Source organism: Thermobia domestica, chromosome 7 (assembly GCF_964235325.1).
Source record: "Thermobia domestica chromosome 7, izTheDome1.hap1.1, whole genome shotgun sequence".
NCBI classification, from domain to species: domain Eukaryota; kingdom Metazoa; phylum Arthropoda; class Insecta; order Zygentoma; family Lepismatidae; genus Thermobia; species Thermobia domestica.
Genome location: NC_137460.1, coordinates 57,115,371 through 57,137,698, shown reverse-complemented (window position 1 = coordinate 57,137,698; position 22,328 = coordinate 57,115,371). Strand labels below are relative to the sequence as shown.

At 35.2% G+C, this 22,328-nt stretch overlaps 1 protein-coding gene across 2 annotated transcripts in view; it reads left to right on the top strand.

Annotated features, from left to right (window-relative positions):
- The window catches only part of Nup214 (nuclear pore complex protein Nup214), a 100,750-nt gene that overhangs the window by 8,924 nt on the left and 69,498 nt on the right, over positions 1-22,328 (top strand). For both annotated transcript variants that reach the window (XM_081764710.1, XM_081764709.1), the window contains exons 2-6: positions 1,718-1,853; positions 4,843-5,051; positions 10,343-10,527; positions 14,735-14,946; positions 19,781-19,901. In XM_081764710.1, the coding sequence (XP_081620836.1) occupies positions 1,718-1,853; positions 4,843-5,051; positions 10,343-10,527; positions 14,735-14,946; positions 19,781-19,901 (863 nt within the window). The remainder of the gene's footprint in view (positions 1-1,717; positions 1,854-4,842; positions 5,052-10,342; positions 10,528-14,734; positions 14,947-19,780; positions 19,902-22,328) is intronic.

Sequence of the window (22,328 nt, the reverse complement as noted above, 5' to 3'; positions counted from 1 at the left end):
TAATACAAAAAATACATCAAAAGTACAAGAATCGTGAACAAGCGAAAAATCAATCCATGACGAGGTTAATCAACAAATGCCACTAACGCATTAAACTATTATAGATGAATAAATAAGACAGAAATACAAAATATACAGATAAATGAGGTGAGATAAAGGTTGAAGTGTAAGAAATGTATATATCTTGACTCGCGCTTAATTTTCAGGGCCTAGCTTACTTTATATGTCGTAAATTGTGATTTTTACTATGTACCTCGCTAAACGGCTTGCGCCCAAACGTCCGCGCCAAAATGGTGGCGCCCAAACGTCCTGTCCCGGTTTCTCACTTGCTAATTTCGAAAAAATACAAAATATTGAAGTGCTCTATCTTTGGATCGGCTCAGAGTATTTTGTTGCTGTTTGTTTTACTTGTAAGATGACTTACTGATTCAAACTATTTCGTCCGTTTGAAGTGTGTGTCCCAAGTTCTCCTGCTATAACCTTCTGATTTTTTTTTTTTAAATATGTGCATATATATTTTTTCAAAAATGCCAATCCTAAAAATTTTAATCTATGTCTGTTGCTCAGTGCTATACAGTACTACTCACTCTGAAAATATGAACTTCCACTTTTGAGTTGAACAGTATTAAACAATTGAAAATTTTGACGTACATTAAGCCAATGTCGTTACTATATTCTCACATATTGGTGTCATGAAACATAACTTAGGTTGATTTGGGTATTTATCATTAGCTCTATGTACATTTGGATTGAAATCATACTCTAAGAACGGGGAAGGGGAGTAGATTTTTCACTAACAATAACGAGCGTCCAGTTTGAAGGATTTTTTAAAGATTGTTAGCACTTGGGTTGAGTTGGACTTTCAAACTATGCTATGCATATGTGTCGGAAATCTTATAGACTGTTGACAGGTGTCGGAAATCTTATAGACTTATTTTAGCCGTCTGTTGACAGGTGTTAGAGCAAAAACTGTATGAGATATCGAGAAGCTGTTTTTTTTTCACTTGATTCAGCGACAGAAGAATAGGTCTCATCTCCTCCGTTAACTTTTATTCAAACCGAAGTGGTACAAATTAACCATTTCCGGTTTCGACGTTCATCACCATAGAACGAAAATGGTAGCAGATAGTGAGAAGCTTTTTTTTTTTCAGCGTCTCAAGACAACATGTCATTACAATCTACAACACTACCAAAACTAGAAGTGGTTCAAATTTAGTATTCTGAATTCAGTATCTTTAGTGATTTCCGTAGGGCAAAAACAGTAAAAGATATCAAGAAGCTGTTTTTTTTGCAAGATATTTAGCGTCCCAAGAATAGGAGGAAGTTTAGCAAAAACCATAAGAGACAGCGGGAAATGAATTTTTAGAATCAGTTTAGCGTTCTAAATATAGGTATCATCTCTGTTATGACAGAAAGTGACAGAAATTCTATTGTTACTGTGTAATAGAAAGGTAACCGAAAAAAGTGAGTAGCGTGTGTTTTCGAGGCCGATCCTGGCAGAGGTGCTTGACTTGGATACAAACTCGAGTAGTGAGTCGAATCTAACTTTTAAGTAACAAGTCATATCCCGTTTAACTTTTATGCTGTAAAGATGCTTTGGATTTCAATCAATTAAATCAATTTTATGAATAGGAAGAGAATTTTCAACGACGCATATTTAAATGTTGTTAAAGATATTCAACTTATTATGACCGTTACTTCTTATTTCCCTTTGCAGGACTTCCAGTTTAAGTTGTTGTGTCGGTTGCGGATATTCTCTCAAGAAGACTACAAATACACCTCAGCTGTGAATTTAGTTGCTTGTGCCAGCAGATTTGGGTTGGTTTTTGTTAGCTGTCCAACAGGCTTAAAAGGTACAGTAGCAAATTGTATTGTTTTCTTGTTTCCTCAAAAGCAGCGTATCTCAAACTTTTTTCAAGTGGGGGCTACTTTTATTAGTGAGAATGTTTTACGCACCACCCTACTTTTAAGCAAGTTTATATATATATTTTATCTTGAGTGTATACTAGTATAGGCCTACTTATATTTTTAAAATACCGATAATGTAATTTAAAATTCCTTTACTTTAATATTATTATTAATAAAAAATACCTATTAGTATTCTTAATAATTGAAGCTATCAAGAGGATGGGATATACAACGCAGTTTACTTGAATACTATGTATTCTTTCTTTTTGGACTAAGAAGACCACAGGGGACCGCGGTGACTCAGTGGTAGAGCGTTCACCTCTGGTGCTTGGGGTCCCGGGTTCGATCCCAGCCTCCTCCAAGTGAACTTTGTGATGGACGAACACCGTGTGCGTGGGTTTTCTCGGGGTTCTCTCGTTTCCTTCCACTTTCTTCACTCCACCATTTCATTCATTACTCATCATCACCGTCTCCTTTAGCCTAGCCGGCATAACCGTGGGACGTAAAACTCAAAGATTTCATTTCATTTCATAAGAGGACCACAAGGAGAGATCTTAAATATTACTAGGGGTCCGCTGGTCGCAGTTTGAGAAACGCTACACTAAATATTTATAAATTACTAGCAGATTGCCCGTTCTTCGCACGGGAAGAATACATTTCATTTTGGACATAAAGGGCAATCGGGGCTGAATTTGGATTTAAACAGCGTCATGGGAAGCATCATTATTCGTGTCAGCGACCCGTGGATTCGACACTAATATCGGTCATTTTCGATCACTTTTAAATATCTCCCCCTCCCCTAAGTGCATCGTCAAAGTGAAATGATAAAAACTACCCCAGGTCCGGACCTCATCTATGTTGAAAATTTGATCCGAGATCGGTCGGGTGGTGCAAGAGTTATGAAGTCACAAACAGCTACTTTCAATTTTATATAATAGATACAAAGGATGAACAGTGACATTGGGAAACAATGGAAGATAAATTATTGTTTCAAATTCACTGTCACTTATTCATTTTTCTACATTCCCACACATTGAAAATAATTCACATTCAAATATAGAGTTCTTACATATAAAGCCTCATTTTCATATAGAACTACAAAAATTATTATTTAATCTTCCATGCTGTTATATCTCGTTTTTAAATTGTTTTAATTTAGTTGGCTGACTGCGATACTTGAAAGACAAGAGACAATTGCATTGTGTTTTATATAGTCATGCATGTTTGTACTGTATTGAGTAAACTTATCGTGATATAGCTCGATCACTGAATTACGACCATCTACCTATCGTATATGATTGTCTCCTATCTATTGTCACTAAACGCGTTTTTCGTTTCCAGTTCAATTGACAATGCCGACAAGTATTTGACTTCTTTTATCTTTCACACTAACTTGAGCCTTTCTTTACCCTCCTCGTGTAGCCCAGCAAAAGAAGATTAATATCCTATTGTGTCACTAATTTTACCGTAATGCTTTTATTATTGCGTTTGCATGTTTTCATCTTGTATATTCTTTCATGGCAGACTTGTTACTGAATTCTAGACATTGACGAATGCAAAAAGACCTTTGCAGCATAATGTATCCACCACCAATCTCTTACTCTTACTCATGCTTACGAAGGATCCAGTTTCCAAGATGGCGTCTCACCAGAAGAATCCCTTCCTTGTGCTTCGTTTTGAAGTATGTAGATTTATGATTACAATATAATGTGAGTTTATTCACGATTTAAAAATTATGCACTACATGAGGAAAAGAATACTGGATTGTGCAGCAAATGGAGATGATAATCTGCTCCCTTCTCCACATCATTCGCAACAGGCCCAACAGACTTAAGCGTCAGCGTTTTCTTTTTCGGGGGATTCAATGAAGACAGCATTCACGTACTACTACTGTTTGTATTCGTCGAGGTGGGAAGTTCTTAATCAGATAATGCATGCACACTCTGTGGATGTGTGTCGTGTGATCTAGGATGCATAAATTGAAAGATTGAAGTTAACGTGTGAGAAACTTGGTCAGTGCCACTGCCGATGGTACATGTGCATGTCTACAATAAGAAATTTTCTAAACAACTTCTGAAACCACACCATTACTGTCTCTATGTCCTGTAAATAAAATTTCCAGTCGTACTTGATTTGGAAAGACAGAAGATATGAAGCAAGATACAATATTAACCCTTTAAATTAGAAAACTTAACTAATTTCTTAGACTAATCTTTTTCTCGTTTTATTTCCATTTTTGACATTTGTCTATAGACAGCTCTAATTTTCGTCACCATCCTTTTCATCTTTTCGAATTGCCATAGAGTTATATTTTGAAGATTAAAAACATCGTTCTCCAGACTGATTGCGTAACTAGATAACCAGTTTGAAAGAAACCTGTGACATAAAAATCCATAAGATTGCCCTCCATTGTAACTTATAAGTAAGTTATAAGAAAATTTCTCTTATAATGTCACTAGGCTAGTCCTATATTTATAAGTTTAAGGGCAGAAACCGATAAAAAAAAATGACATCTTAGTTTAACGTCCCTGATTTATGTCCTTTAGGGTAAAGGAGTTGAATGATTCATGAAAGTTATTAATTATGAAAGAATTGACAGAATGAAAGTGTGTGGTAAAAGGGAGAACAGCGAAAAAATCCATTTATACGATATTGTCTCCAATGAACTCATATGATCTAGTATCGAACCAGAGACATATCACACTAGATGAGATCTCTTTACCACTGAGCCAAGATTAGCTCCATGAGGAAAGCGATGTAATAAGTGGGACACCGAAGCAGAAGTCACTTTAAACTTTAGATCAGTATCTTATGTGGCGTCAGCACTGAAAATGAACATTAAATCTCAAACAAACGAAATAGTTTAATCTTTTTTTTTTTTTTTTTTTTTTTTTTTTTAACATGTTGTTACTTATGTATAATTTCTAATTTCAGTATTCAAGACCGCTGACATAATAAAATTGACTGATGAAACGGAGAGCCGAGCGGCTGAGTTGGGCGAGTTTCCATTCAAACATATCCCACTCCACTCACAGCCTACATACTTGAGTCTAAGTTGTGATCAAAGTCATTTGGCTATAGTGCTGATGAAAGATTCTTTACCTTATGCTGCTGTTTATAACGTACAATCATTTGGATCACAGGTAAGTTTAAGTTATGTTTGTGTATGCCAGTTGTGCCTTTGGTATTTATTTATTTATTTATTTTTTTGTCACGAGTATTCTAATTTTTTCGTTGATTATTTTAAGCCAGTTCAGAAGTTATAATTCTTAGAATTCACTTATTTTCCCGATAATATCCCAATAAAATTGTAGACTGATATCAGTATAATTTTCTTGTTAATTAGAAAATAATAATAATTATGACATAATATGGTGCTGATAACCCACGGAAGCACCTATATGTCAATTCATTGCAAACGTTTCAACGACCAATTGTCGTCATCCTCAGTGTGCATTTCTTAAGAAATGACGCCGCTTGTAGAACTACGTATTTAAATCAGTTTCCCTCATTGTAGAAGTAATGTTGTTGATTCTTAATTTACTTATGTTAAATTTCCTTGTTGACTATGCTGTTCTCTTCGTACCTTTATCCAGAATCCTAGCAAATGAACATTGCCAGTAGAGGTAACTAAATATAATTAGTGATGATTAACAGTGTAACGATAACGTTTTAGTCTTTTTAATCTTCAGGGCAAAAAGTGTTTTTAAATATGCCAGAAAGAAAATGAAATGAAATCTTTAAGTTTTACGTCCCACGCATATGCCGGCTAGGCTAAAGGAGACGGTGATGATGAGTAATGAATGAAATAGTGGAATGAAGAAAGTGGGAGGAAACGGGAGAACCCCGATAAAATCAATGAGCACGGTGTTTGTCCACCACAAAGTTCACTTGGCGAGGGCTGGGATCGAACCCGGGACCCCTAGCACCAGAGGTGAACGCTCTACCACTGAGCCACCGCGGCCCCGAGCCAGAAAGAAAGAAGATGATAATGTAATAATTAATTTTGAATTGCTTGTCATTTTGTGTTTTAAAAAGTAGATTGCTGTTATTTACTAATCACTGAACGAGTGTATTTGGTTCTTTATGGTTGCTATGGCAATGTAATTGTTATAATTGATTTGTAGAGATATGATACGTATACAATGAACTGAAACGTAAAAGTATAGTGACATTATAAAATCTGTAAAAGACAAAATGTCTGAAAATACATAATTTGAGTTATTTTACCCAGTGTGTGATCATTTGGGATGTTTACTGTGTGAATTATGTTTTAAGTAGTTCATTTATTCTGTGTTAATGAACTTAAGGCAATATATAATTGACTATATGTAAGGTTTTTTTTATTTTCTAAAGTTTTTAATTGAGTGTTTTTAAATGTAAACTGATACTTGTAAACCATATATCTGTGCACAACTTCTGTATTCCCGTAAATCGACTCCAGATATCTCGACATTCCTTCTTATTCGACGGACACTTCTTTTAAAATTTATTGGCTGCATTATTTCAATTGATTAAGTAGAACATTTTCTTTGAAATGATGAGTTGGTCTATTAGTAGCTAGGTTGTAATAATTTCTAACATCATCTGTATGGTTCAAACAGTGTAGATACATTTTAATTATTATATAATTGTAATTACGGAACTATATTTGATATTTATGCGTATGAATGTCCACATATTTTCCTGTTCTATTCAAAGATTCGTTACGGTGTTATTTTTTCGGGGGGGGGAGGCGGAGAAGCGGGGTATTTTGAACAGACACTAATTTTTGGATCAATCTAATCAAATTTAGTGACAGATTTTGCTTTTTCATAGAAGTTCCAATCTACCCCATTCACTTTCTCAGTAACGAAGTGTCTGAAGAAAGAAGGCATTGTGTTCCATCATCACTCTAATTCTTTTCTATCGTTGCTAGCCGTTAGCAGGTTTGCCTGAAGGCTTATGACTGTACCCAATTATAAGCTAAACTTTCACATTAGAATAATATGCAGTAAAATAATATGAGTTGTGAATACCTACTTCCTATTTCGTAAAACTCGACTCGGGACTCTACTGTACTTCGACAATTCCACCTCACTTGTCATGAACTGGTACGAATATCAGACCAGGTCACTGGGAAAAGACTGCTTAAACTTGTGTTTGATTTTCATACTTTACCGGTCAGGGTGGGAAAAAAAATATTTTTTTTATTAAAAAATAATTTTTGATTTTTTTATTTAAATCGATTTTTTGATTTAAATCAAATCTTTCTTCTCGCGTAATGCAAGTCACGAACTGAAGATAAAACATTAGGAATTCGTATTAAATGTTGATTTTGCCATTTAAGTGACAGTATTGGGCTTAAATTTTGAATTAATTGCCAATCGTTAACCTATTTCAATCCCAAATAGAGATGCAAGGGCTCGGAAAGACTTTTTTTTTTTTTTTTTTTTTTTTGAGGGGGACTTTTTTTCTTCTTCGTTTTTTGCTTGAGAAATTTTGGGCTATTTTCCAAATTCTGCTTCAAATTGATAAAGTAGATTTTGTTTCGCTTCTCTACAATGCAAAAACTCATTTAAGTAGTAGTTGATGCAGATAATAATACAAAAGCTCGAAAATAAACGAATTTCGAAAACATTTCGAACAATTTAATTTTCGTATGCATTATAAGCAATATTTTTATTGTGAATTAAAAATACAAAAATAAGGAAAAAACTGTTACATGATATACAGAATTTATTGTACTATGTGTGTGAGTTCAAACAAATAATACATCGGGAAGATAATAATACATTTACTGAACAAACACACTAAACAAATTTAAGTTTCGACACCGTAGTCTTCTCAAAAATAACAGTATGTACTCGTCTTTGTTCATTACGTATATCATTCCTTCGTCAATGTGTTATTATGTCTGACTTCTGAGACTTTCATAAACTTTCGTACTAGAGTAACAATGAAAACTAACCATTGTTTTATTACAATACAACGTATTACTTTAAAAGACTAAAAAAAAATGCAATCTTTGTATGGCACTCGCAAAAGTCACCTAATTTGTTAATGCACCTCTTGCTTCCGCCTTTGCTACCCCTACAGAAACTTCTTTGAAATGGAATAGCAATGTTGAAAATGTATTTTCTATTCATTTATTACATACGTAATAATCTGTTACCACCTATCAGGTGCTTCGGACTTGCAAAATCGGTAAAGTCCTGAATTCTGTAATGCACTGACTGTTCCTTAAGCTTGTTTAGAGTCAGGAAAGTACTGAATTTTCTGTTCATGGATCATAATACTTCATCTGAGCTTTTGGTTTCCAAGGCTCTGGAATATATAACCACTATCGCGGTTTACCTATTCCTGAAGGTTTCTGAATTTTTAAGAAGAATTCAACATGTCATTACGGAACTCTCGCTAATAATAATAATAATAATAATAATAATAATAATAATAATAATAATAATAAACCCTACGAAATACATTTAAGTCAAGCACAACAAACATGAGTGAGTGGTTAGCTTTTCCGCTTCTATCGGGAAGTCCGGAATTCTATCCCGTATTCGACCATTCTACCAAAAGTTCTTCTTTATTCCATCTGTGAACGTAGAGATAGTGCGTGTACTGTGAGTCCTGGCCGATTTAATTTCTTATGTTTTAAATCGTTGTTATTACTAGTTACCAGCAGTGACGGATTTGCGAAAGGGGCTAGGGTGGGGTGTGTCTTTCGGACTGAAGCCTGTTCTCCGGAATTACGGAATTTCTAAAACAAGCGAAATTTTAGTTATGTCTGTACTCATAAACTTCAAGCTCTCTTCAAATGAAAATCAGGAATTTTTAGAAAAAACTAACCATTAATAAAAACCCCTCCCAAAATACTTTTTTAAATCCGCCACTGATTATTTGTATAAAATGGTATTCAAGGTTGTATCCAGAAGATTATTGCTACATTATTACACAGCTACAGTATAACAGAAATGTGGAAGTATGCTCTGACGGATATATTGAAAAACATAAGTTTGACTATGTGCTAGAACCTAGAGTACTAAGCTCTTAAGAAATGATACACGGATAACTAAAAATGAAATGATCTAAAGAATAAAAAAATGTCGATAAATCAGTAGTTAAAATAAAGTTACATAGCCTCTAAAATTGCCCTCAAATACTACGGATTTATGTTTAATTCATAAAATATGTGCTCCATCCATCATGATGGTGGATTCTAGAGGTAAATATGGCATTTAGGTCATGATTGTTTAACTATAAAGTATACTATAAGAAAACTATTTAGATAGAAAAATCATGAAAATGAAAAAATCCAAAATTTCCATTTTTTCCGTAAAAAGTCGGCTTTTTATGTGAAAAAAAAAACATAGATTCAAAAAAGCCGGCTATTTTGCATCTCTAATCCCAAACAATGTTTCTTAAGCATTAAGGAAAAAGTATAGCAACGTTTATCAACATGGCACTTTTTTTCCCACAAAAGTTTCTCATATATGGCAGGGGCATATCTAAAGAAATCGGAACTAGCTTGCGGCACGAAATACATATAAAATACGCAAATTTCGCCTAAAGTTATAAAATCTTTTTAAAAAATTAAGTTTCGGAGAGGGAATCGGACCCCTTTATAAATACGTCTCTATTATTTGGTAACAAAACAAACAGACGCGCACAACTTAAATGTTCATGGTGATTTCCCCGTTGGAATAGTTAGCAGGATTGCCCCGTTACCCGTTCAAAATGGGATTTTCCCTAATCATTATCTGCATGAAACGCCCGTTTTCATAGTGTGCTGTGCATACACTTGCATCTTATTGTATTATGATTATTATCTTCCATAATCGAAAGAACAGAACAGACGCTGGATTTTACTTATTTTCACTTTAAGTTAATTTATTTCGGAATTTGATTTAAATCAACGATTTTTATTAAAAAATCAAGTGATTTAAATCTCGATTTAAATCAGACTGATTTAAATCAATCCACCCTGTTACCGGTACTCAAATTCGAATTGAGAAATGCCTACAGGCTATTTATATATACATATCTGTGCTCTATCCTTAATTATTCCACTTCACTTAGTCATAAATCTTAGAACTGTAATTCAATTTTTCACTTGTATTCTAGGTTTAAAATTTGTTCTCGTGCATGCATGCTCAGAAACCAATCTCACGCACTGGGTCTTGTAGTTACGTATTTTGTTCCTAATCATTATTTTTTAAGTAATACTTGTTTTGAAAATTGATACCCCGTCACAAAAAAAACTAAAATTGGTTTTGCAGGCACCATGTTGTTCATGATTGGAAGAAGTGTCATTGGGCTATAATGGCTTTCAAAAACAAGTGATTATTTTAAGAATACTCAAAATTATATTAACTTTGAAATGCTTATATATACAATGTGGAGTGTATACTTCAGTTCTGTTTTGCAGTAAATTACTATTATTTTATTTAAGGCACCATCATTAGTAAAAGAAGTCAGACTTTCAACTGTACCTAACACATGGATTGTAGATTTCCTTTGGAACCCAGCAGTTCCTGGCTTACTATGCTGTTGTCTATCAGATGGAAGTATTTCTATGTATGAAGTGAAGGAGGTTGGGTTAGATATAAATGTACTTCCCGCATCGACCAAAGCAACGTAAGTAATTCTATTCTGTTATAATCTAGAACTTACTTTTGTTTGCGTCAAGATTTTTAAATGCCGTACAGTTTCAAAAAAAGACTTCTGTGTTTTTCAACGGTTGTAATGAAATATTTGGTGATAGATGCTATAAGAACAGTTTTACCTTGCATCTCAAGATTTCTGATTCACTCACAGTTTCGTCGGCTTTTTCCTCGGTAATGTCTAAAAATTGTTAAACTGGTTGCATTGTTAAGGTTCTTTCTTTTATGTGGAACTCTTGAGAAGGAAGTAGATAACCTCACTCTTCAAAGTACAGTAAAATTATTCTTCTGCTGCTACTGATCACATCATATCTTGCGATATTCTGGATATTTAAATGACAAATTCTGTTGCGTAAAGATGTGTTTATCTCGTTATGTTCATAGAATTCCCGCCTTTCATCCTAACAGTTTTTTAATTTCAAGTCACCACTCCGCGTCAATAGTATTTTAAGAGTTACTCCATTCCTTGCTCGAAGTGGTGCAAATTCATTTCGGTGACAGATATGAAGTAACGATACAATAACATATACGTCAGTTAGTTTCGTTAAAAATTGGTGCGATAGCTGAGCGAAGGAATGAATGGTATGAATGAGACGAGTGGACCTGGTATTCTAATGGAAGATAGGTTAAATCCTAATTCTTGAAGTCCTGATTAAAAGTTCCAATTGGGAATAGCCACAGATGCCAGAAATCGATAGTTTGTTAATACGGCTGTTGAAGTCATGTTATTCAATTTTGTATAAGTACGAAAAATGGGTTGTGGTCAAATTGTTGCAATACGTGTGCTTGAGGTTCTGATGAGAAAAGTCGAAATGAATACAGAGCTCTGAAACTGAATGCTTTCTTTCCGTGGAGTATAATAGTATATGATTTATAAAAATTTGAGTGGAGCCACGTAGAAGTTATAACATCCTCTTAATTTATACCTCGGTTTGCGGAACGGATTTTGTTGGGACCCAAAACTTTTGTGAAAGTTAAATGTACGAAGTTAGGACTTTCTTTGTGAGTTATTGTGAGGAAAATACAAGCAGGGGGTCAAAATCCCTTTTTGGTTGAACTCAAAATTGCATTAAGCATGTACTTTGACAGTTAGAAAACTGCTAGAACTTGGTTTTTATTAAAACTCGAATTTGACGTAAATCGTTTTTGTGAGAATGTTGTGAAGACTTTTGTAAGTTAAGCGTAGTGTAAGGTTGACAGATTTGCACTAAAATTTCGGATATCAATTTTCTTGGTATCCCTTCAATAAAATATTAATATATAGCTCTTGAAATCGAGTAACAGTAAAGATGATGCAGAGCGAAGTAGTTTTAATTAAGGTGCAGATTCTAATAAACGTTTCTGTTGCGATGAAATTATAAATCGAGTAGAAGCGTCTTGAATAAATCTATTAATGTAATACTCTGGTATATTAAGTAAAATGTGTTTGAATTAGTGTACAACGGCATCAAAATCAAGACTGTACTTTGATAAAATGATCAGATTATTCCCTTTGATAAAGTGACAATAATTATGCATGGTTCACGTTCTCTAAGTTCGACCTTGAGAAAGAAAGCAAGTTAATAATATCCTGCTTTAGCCAATGATTATAAATGAAATTTTCAAGAATGTACCTTCACGGGAACAATTAAAAGGTGGATTTTTTTCTTGAACACAAGACCTTTTCGTTTTGTATTCCCTTGTAGTGTACCCACCAATGGAATCGAATTTTACCTCACCTCACTCATCAGCTAAAACATTATGACCACTATCCTAATATCTGGTATGTTTACTTTTGGCTTATAGTACATACAGCAGCAATGTGGTTTGGCATGGAAAGCAATGAGGTCTTGGTAGATGGTCGAAGGCATGGTGCATCACATCTTCGCACACAAGTCACTTAATTCCTATAAATTCTTCGTCGAAGGAAAGAGGAAGGAGGTGAACTCAAAATCTGACGTTCAGTGATGTCTCAAAGATATTCTATTGTGTTAAAATCAGGTGAGTTTGGGGGGGTCGTTGCAGCAATTGAAATTGATCACTGTGCTCCTAGAACCACTGTAGCACAACGTTGGCCTTGCAACTCAGCATTATCCGCCAGCTGGAGACATGGTCATCATAATTGGCTATACGTGATCAGCAATGACCTTCCGATAGCTAGAAGCCGTCATTGCGTGTCCTCCACACGCACTACTGGACCCATGGATCACCATGTGTGAAGGTTCCCAAACTCTTTAATAGAACAACCACCGGTCTGTCATCATCTTGTTGTGCATGTCTCGAGTAGCTGTTTCCCTGGAATACGACAGATTCTGACCCGGCCATAGATGTGGTAAGGCAGTATTGTGTTCATCCGATCGTGCATCATTGGGCCATTACTCTGCGGTCCATTGGCGATGGGCACGTGGTCACTCCAGCCGTAATCAACGATGCCGTGGGATTAATATTGGTTCATGTGCAGAACGTCAGCTGCAGAGGCTCATCTCTAACAGTGTACGGTGAACTCCGTGCTCAGATACACTCGTGCTCTGTGAGCTGTTAGTCTGATAGTAATTGCACCTTTAATGAGGTGTAGCAGCCCCAAACTTTGTCGTTTGGTACTGGTTTCACCGTCTTTTTCTCACCTTGGGAAAATATTGAGCACAACACAGCAACTCACAAACACACGACAATTCGCGCTGTTTCTAAGATGTTCGGTTTCAGCCATCTGGCCCCTCTGGCGAGAGGTTCTGCGGTATCCGGTGCCTCTTACGTCAGTCCAACGTCTTCGTTCCAAAAGTGTCAGATGATCATAATGATTTAGCTGGTGAGTATATGTATATTAGTGAAATTTACGTATACAGAATGTATTATTTGCTATGTTTTTGTCTTTCATTTGAGTTTCCTTTTTTTTTTTTAAAAAAAAAAAAAAGATCTCAAAAAAATGTTATATATATTTACGTGATACAGAACTTACCTAATCTTAAACAAACTTGACGTCGAAATAAACCGTAACTTGCTTAGTGCCCATGTGAAATGCTTTCCTGTACAAACTTTTAGTTTCAACTTAATCAAATTTTTATATAAAAATTCACTAATTGCTGTTTAGAAGGAAAATTGAAGGAAATTACATGAAACGATATCGTGAAACGTTAATTGAGGTTAAATGTCAAGCTGTTAAACGTTAAATAAATACAGTGGGTACGTATAATGAAGATTTGTTAAAATCAGTGAAGAACGACTTTAATCGGGCAACTTATATCTAGTCATATGAACAAATACAACAATTTTCTATTTGAGTGATAAAAGTTGAGACTTTGAGTTCCATTGTTAATTGGTGTTATGGCGTAATAAAATAGTTTCATTGTAATGTAAGATGTGTGATTATCGTTCATGCAAAATATTACTGCTTTATGTTATTTTTAGTCATGTGACAGCGAGAACCTTTCCGTAATAATAATATCCTTTACTTCGTTATTTTAATACTAACTCGAAGATAGAATAATACATAGTAATGAAACGCAAACTGAACAATAAAATTTGTACTTTTTGCTTTCATCAATATCGTATGAACAGTTGATTTTTTTCTAGTAATTATTGGTGTTAATAAAAAAAATTCAATTACATATCTCTATTGTTACGATTTAAGGCAAATTAATGCAAAATGTACAGTCTTATTAAAGAAATCGTGGCCACTCACCTTTATTTAGGTCATTTCCTGGGAACCGTTCGGGGGCATGGTGGCTCAGTGGTAGAGTGCTTACCTCTGGTGCGTGGGGTCCCTGGTTCGATCCCTGGCCAAGTAAGTTTATGGTGGACAACATCGTGCCCGTGGGTTTTCTCGAGGTACTCCCGTTTGTTCCCACTGTATCATACCACCAATTCTTCCATCATCATTCACTTCCTTTAATCATCGTCTCTCTTAGCCTAACGGGTGTAATTGTGGGGCGTTAAACTGAAAGATTTCGTGAGAACCGTTCGTAGGAAACTTTAATGCTTTGGCTCTACATAAAGATTGGCCAAAGTAAATCCACATTTGTTTGATACAGTTCCAACTGTAAATAGACTGAGCATCGTAACTCCAACTGAGTGAAGGAGCATCGTAAAAGAAGTGAATGGCCAAGTTTTTTCGAAGCAGACTGTACTTTATTAGCCCTTTCGTTTCTGTATTATAGTGTTCACATTGTTATTTAACAAGCTGAATTTGCTGAACTATTTTATAGGTGTATTTGCTGGAGTCCAAAAGGAAAGCAGGTTGTAGTTGGAGATGCAAATGGAACATTGACTCAGTATAAACCAGACTTGAAATCTGTAAAATCTTTTCCTCCACCGAGTTTCAACGGTAATCCTGTGGCTGTTGTCAATGTTGTTTGGTTGTCGAATTTTCAGTTTGCTGCCGTTTATCAGGACCAGGTTAATTCAAATGAAAGACCAGGTTTGTTCAGTTAAATGTATTTATTACATTATTATTAAATACTGTAACGATGGAATACAGAAGACTTCATTTTTGCTGCTTTCAAATAACTTTAGGTCCATTAAGGCTGTGATTTTTTTAAAGATGTTTTGAGCTGTGGAATCCTTGAGACCAAGAAGATACCGGATACTTTACATCTAAAATAAGGAAAGTTTCGGTAGAAGTATGGCCAGTTGTACACGCCGTTTATTTTATTTTATTTATTTATTTTCTGAACTAAACAGAAATTTAACTAATATCAACTTTTAAGCTCACGACAGATAATTTTTGCAGCTGAAAATTTTGGTTATGCAATTTCGACTGCAGATTATAATTCAAATAATATTAAAAAATAACATTCTGAAGAAAAAAAAGTATTTAGTTGAAACAAAAGGATCTTGAAGCAGGTATGGAAGAGAGACTACTTATCACAAAACATTGAAAAAAATTGTTTTTGATGTAAGAATAAAATAACATGTTTATTTACCTTTTTGAAGCATTTTATTTATTCTATATCTTATATTTCAATATAATGATCCTGAGATCGTCATCTGGGCTGATTGTTTCAGGAAAGAAAACTCGAATCACATACCTTAAGGGTCTTCACTACAGCGAAATTAAACTACCGCTAATTTTAGAATTTTTCTGTAATATCTTCAAAACAAATAAAAATATTGGAAAAGCAGAAACGTAGTGAACTAGACAATATGATTTTGCATGTGATACCTTTATCACAATTCACTTATCTGCTTTTCGTATGTCGCTATTTACAGAACCCACAAAAAATGTTAGATCTACCTACAGTTGCAAATCGAAAGTAGATAGATGAGTTGTGATAACGGTATCACATGCAAAATCGTTTTGTCTAGTTCACTACGTTCTGCGTTTCGAATATTTTTATTTGTTTTAAAGATATTACAGAAAAACTCTAAAATTAGCGGTAGTTTAATTTCGCTGTAGTTCCTAATTGCGGTTTTATTCTGAGTATGTAGAATTTCAGAGGTTAATGATCAAAATGATAAATATGTAAACTTAAAAACACTATTTCAAGAAAGACTTCCATTGTAATATCAGTAAGTGGTACCAAAACGGAGGAGTTTCTCGGGCCCGTTTCTCAAAGTAACATCGCTTTGTGTCCAGAAAATCAGGCGCCCCCCAGTCCATAATATGCCAGTTCTACTTCAGAAGGGATTTCTTCCTTTAATCTTCAAGAGGGAGCCTATTTAAACGATTTTTTTTTCAACGTCGGTTTATCGAGATAAAATAGTTGTCTTGAATTTTTCTTAGAATGTAATGTTGTCCTGAAAGAGAGAGTGACTTTCGTTGACACATGAAGAAGGGATGGAGCGGGCAAGAATCTCTCTCTTTGTTTGTGAGAGCGGTCGACTCCGATTCCTGTGCATTTGTTTACAATCTTTTCGAAGTTGGTTAATGTCCAGCCCCGTTGTGGAAACGAGAAGTCTCTTGCTTTCGTTACGAAGCAAAATTTGGTTTTTAACATTCAGAGCCCCATATTGGGATAATTAGATTTATAAATACTAGTGTCTTACTTCAAACTATCGTCTTAACTGCAAATTGATGGCATTCTGGCGGCATCTCTTTAGCATCAGGTAGAAGGCAACGCAGCTAGCGACAACTGTTAGCCTGAATGTGAACTATCAGAAACATGGCTGATAGAGCGAAGCATTTGCTTGTATAGTGAGCAAAATTTCATATTAATTTTTAAATATGTTTTTTGATTTTTGTGGTACGCATGCTTAATTTACCACGTGGCGCCTTTTAGGTTTGTGCATCTATAAACACAGACATGGACTTTCTTGAAGACCGGAAGTAGTGTTTTGAAGTTCATGTATTTATATTGTATTCATTAGTTAACCTCTTTAAATTCTACAGATTCAAAATGAAACTACAATGTAAGAATATTAAGACCTGTGATTCAAAAAAACAGTTCGGGTTTTTATTCAAAAAAGCAGTTCGGGTTTTTATTCAAAAAAGCAGTTCGGGTTTTTTTTTTGAAACAGTCAGCTCTGACGAAGACCCTAGGTGCATTGGGGATTGCAATAAAATAAAACGCAGTAAAAAGGTAAATAAAAAAAATGATTATATTCTTATATTATATCACTCTGTACAATCAATAATGAAAACTAACAAACCATGTTTGATGTTGACGTAGAAAGACATTTTGGGTAAGAAATGTTTATTCAATAATTTACATGGTATTTATCTTTGCTCAAATAGGAAACCTCAAAAGTTTGTATAAAAATAAGCTTAATTCATGTGACACTGGTGACATAGTGTTCTAGAATTCTCGTACTGAGGATAATAAATATTAAAAAAAAAAAAAAAATAAATAAAAAGGTGCAGTAAAAGAGGTTGTATTCACAGAAGGAAAGGTAATATTACTTTTTCTTTTTTAGCAGTAAAGTATGGATATCTTCGTAATTTTATGCAAATGACTTATTTTGAATGGTGTGTGTCTTAAATTGATATAAACTAGATACACGCATTTTAAAAAAGAGGGCAGTATACACTGTAACGTTTCAAAATTATAGCAATATCATCATCAGACAAAATGAAATGAAATTATATCTTTAATTTAACGTTCTACAGTTACAGGAGGCAGGTGGTTAATGAAAATAAGTTATGTAAAAAAAGAAAAAAGAAAAATTAGAGAAGGCTTGTAAGAAAGAAAGATTGAGAAGTGTCTTATTAAAAAGTTTCAGCAAAAAGATATTGCCTTCCTCAACACATACCCTTTCAGTAAACTATTATATTCTTTCAGTAGTCTTTTATAAAATTTCCCTTTTATTCAAATATTCCTCTGCAGAGCATTAACTGTTACCTAATATAGCTGATTGTTTTATAATTAAAGAAACATTACTTCCCAGTCTCACTTGCTTTACTTAACGTTTTATTCATCTCCACTAATATCGTAATTAGTAGAAGAAAAGTGACTTTCACAGATAACGTTAGTTCTCTGGAAGGATATGCGTTGAGGAAGGCAACAACTTTTTGCTGAAACTTTCACAATTAGATAATTTATGGGAGTTTTTGAGCAGGTACTCTGTAATGAATATTGAATATACATCCTATTAAATCAAGTAGCTAAAGGAAGAGTTGTGTTTGTGCTTCATAGACTGGCAAAAAGCTTTCGTCAGGGTCAATTGGACGAAACTTTTGCAAATACTTAATGAAATCGGGGTCAACTGGAGAGACCGGGGGCTCATTCGCAACCTGTACATGGGACAGCGTGTCAAGATGCGCTTGTATGAAGGAGAAACCAATAGTATGGAGATTGGAAGAGAAGTCAGACAAGGATGTTAGTATGTTGCCCCAATTATTTAACATTAATAGTGAATGGTTAATGAAGGAAGCATTAACGGTAATTGGAGATTTCAAGATTGGAGGGCAGATCATTAACAAGATCAGGTATGCAGATGATACGGTTATTATAGCTAGAACCGAAGGAGGACTACAGGAGATGATTCACAAAGTAGTTGACGCTGGTAAACAATATGGAATGAAAATCAAAATCGAAAAATCGAAAGTAATGAGAATATCACGTGGAAATTAGCCCTTACGGGTCAGAATAGAACAAAGAGTACTTGAAGAGGTCGACCATTTCAAATATTTGGGAAGTATTTTGACGAAAGACACGTATTGCACTAGAGATCAGGTCGAGAATTGCCATAGCCAAAGAAGCATTCAACAAGAAAAGGCCACTCTTAACTAGCAGGCTTAATATTGGACTAAGGAAGAAATTGGTCAAGTGCTATATAGGGAGCATTGGACTTTATGATTCAGAGACTTGGACAGTACGGAAGTTAGAGAAGAAATATTTAGAGAGCTTCGAAATGTGGTGTTGGAGGAAGATTGAGAAAATAAAATGGACAGAAAGAGTAACAAACGAAGACGTTTGAAAACGAATAGGACAGAAGAGGACGCTTCTAACTACCATCCTTCGTAGAAAGGCCAATTGGATTGGACACATCTTGCGAAGAAATTGTTTTCTTCATACCGCCATAGAAGGAAAGATGGAAGGAAAGCGAGGAGTAGGGAGAAGAAGAACACAACTGATCGATGACTTGAAAATATTGGGAGTTGAAAGAGCAAGCTGAAAATCGAGAAACGTGAAAGAAACATTTCCAGGCCCAAACTGAAAATTACGAAGAAGAAAAAAAAACTCATTAGTCCCAGGAACTGTCAATAGGCAGAATACTTAATAATTATAAGAAGCCTGTTTGTTTCTCTCTCTTGTTTCACTTTCTTTCTAATTTTTTTTCCTAGCGAAGTAAAGAGTCAATATTAGGAAGGGTAGAGGGAAAAAAAACAAGGAGGTTAACAACAAAAGAGAAAAGTGAGGAAGAAAGGAGATTATTATTATTATTATTATTATTATTATTATTATTATTATTATTATTATTATTATTATTATTATTATTATTATTATTATTATTATTATTAAGAAAGAAAAGTTGTGGTAGTCCCTGGTGAAAAGTCTCTACCCTCCAGTTCTAACGACAACGTTCCTTTCTTCTTCAACAAAACAGAGAAAGATATAAGGTATCTTCTTTTTATTCTTTCTTGCCTCCCTTTCTTTATCTCATTCTCCTTTATCCTTTTACTTTGACTCGACACCTGAGGTAGTACATGAATAAAATTAGCAATGCTCTCTATATGCGGCACTGAACTTGGGGGTTCGTAAGAATTTCATTAGTAGGAAATAGCAGCCTAGGTTGAAACTCCTTACGTAAGTAATGTTATTTTGTGAATGAATGTAATGTTAAAATCGAAACAAAAATTGTTATCATTTCAGCATTAGTAATAGTAAATGCCTTAAAAAATACTCCAATCTCCTACGTGAATTATGAGGATATCTGCTACAGCATGGGGGATTATAGGAAGCCACAGTTTTATCTGATTCATCAACCTGTGTGGTGAGTTCTTTTATTATTATTATTATTATTGTATATCTTATTTTCTTTTTGTTGTAGAATCATAATGTATACTTCGGGAAGTAAGACCGAGAATTATCTATCCTGATTTAAGTTTGAAAATCTTCTTGCAGGTTTTGTTGACAGTGTTACGAAACTTCCTTGAAATGCAGGGCCTCAGTGGCTTAGACGTAGAGCGCTCACTTCTGGTTCGTGGGGTCCCAGTCCGTACCAAGTGAAATTTGTGGTGGACAAACACCGTGTGCAGGTTTTCTCGGATTCTCCCATTTCCTCCAACTTTCTTTATTCCTGTATTGTGTTAATTAACCATCATCACCGTCTCCCTTAGCCTTATAGTCGATCCAGGGTTCCATAATTTTTACCTGAATATATTTGGTCTAGGAATTAATTCGTGCGGTTGGTACGCACACATTGAAGCTGTAGTGCAAACACAAAATACATAAATACCTTAAGAAAAATATTGTCCATCGCTAGCCACCACTTTCGCCCATCTGTCAGGCAATGTACGGATTCCGTGGCGAAAGAAGTCCTCATTCTTGGAAGCGATCCAGTCAGAGACCCATGTTTCGATATCTTCTGAAGAAGTAAACCGCTGTCCAATCAAATCGTTGTTCATGCAATCGAACAAGTAGTAGTCCGAAGGAGCAACGTCTGGTGAATACGGCGGGTGGGGTAAAACTTCCCATCCGACATTTTCTAAATAGGTTTTGACCGGTTTTGCGACATGTGGGCGAGCGTTATCATGTTGAACAATAAGTTTATCATGTCTGTTCTCCCATTCTGGTTGTGTTCTGGCCAGAGCTTGCTTCAAACGCATTAATTGTCGTTGATAACGTTCTCCATTCATAGTTTCACCCGGTTGCAGCAGCTCATAGTACACCACACCTTTCATATCCCACCATATGCACAGCATAACCTTTGCACAGTGAATATCTCATTTTGGTTGTGATGGACCTGGTTCACCTGGTTTCACCCAGGCCTTTTTTCGTTTAGGGTTCTCGTAATGGATCCACTTCTCATCACCCGTAATAATTCGATGCAGAAACCCCTTTCTGCTCTGTCGTTGAAGCAGCAATTCGCAAATGGTTTTTCGTCTTTCAACGTCTCTGTCTTTCAATTCATGTGGAACCCAATGTGACATCTTTCGAATCATTCCCATGGCTTTCAAGCGTTTGGAGACTGTTGTTTGATCAACGCCTAATGCTGCTGCAAGTTGTTCCTGCGTTTGACACGAATCCTGCTCGAGCAATGCTGTCAATTCTTCGTCTTGAAATTTTTTTGGCTGTCCAGCTCGCTCTTGGTCTGCCAAGCCGAAATCACCACTTTTAAACCGTGCAAACCACGTCTAACACGTTCGCTCAGCTAGAGCATACACTTCCACCAAAATACGATGACTTTCAGTCGCACTTTTCTGCGTGTTAAAGTAATGCAGCAGGACACCCCGCAAAAACACTTTATCAGGCACAAATTGCGCCATGTTCACTTAACTACAAACTGGTGTTGTTGACGCTTTAATCCACTGCCCTATACTACGAACGATAGGCGATGACAGGGGTTTGCAACACATGTGTGGATACACGGAACTGTGGGACGCTCCGTTCGTTGCGCCATCTCTTGTCCACCCGCACGAATTAATTCCTAGACCAAATACAATGCATTTTTAACCAGCATTTATTTCTTCGTAATATTTCTCATTTTCTGTGACAAACGCAGAAGCTAAAACATTCTGAAATCACTTTTCCTTTTTTAAAATTCCTTTTTGCAACGAACAATGTAATCTTTATTTAGTAGACCAGCCAGATGTGCTCCAGATGTTTTGCCGCCAGCAAACTGTTGATACCACACAAAAAGTGCATGGTAACAATAACATTTTGAGAGTCTGAAAGCGTAATTGGGCAGAAAGCCAAACGAACAAAAACACATTCAGATTTGCCAATTATATTTTGAACTATTTTTTGGGTATCATTAACCTAAAGCATTTATTAGCTCCTTAAATTTTCGTAGTCAGTTGGAAATATGTATAGGAGATTGCAAATCGTGATAAATACTTATTGGATATATTCTGAAGGAGAAAAAACGCATAGTGACTTTCAGTGTTGCTCGAATTGAGCATATCCGTCTAAGGGCAATTACTGTACATTCATATATGGATTTCCATACGTTTACTAGTAACTCTTGAGGCTACTAACAACATTAGGATTTTCCAGTTTTATTGATAATACTCAAATCCAACTCGGAACAAACTATGTATTTCTCAGGGACAGTGTATCCATGTATTTCGTCGATACAGCAACCTCGCTAGGTCATTCTTCATGTAGGCTTATTGAATAAAGCGCAGTGGTATTTACTGTGTATACTTTATGCAGAAAATACAGTGAAAACGCGCTAAAACAGCAGTTAATGGTTGTT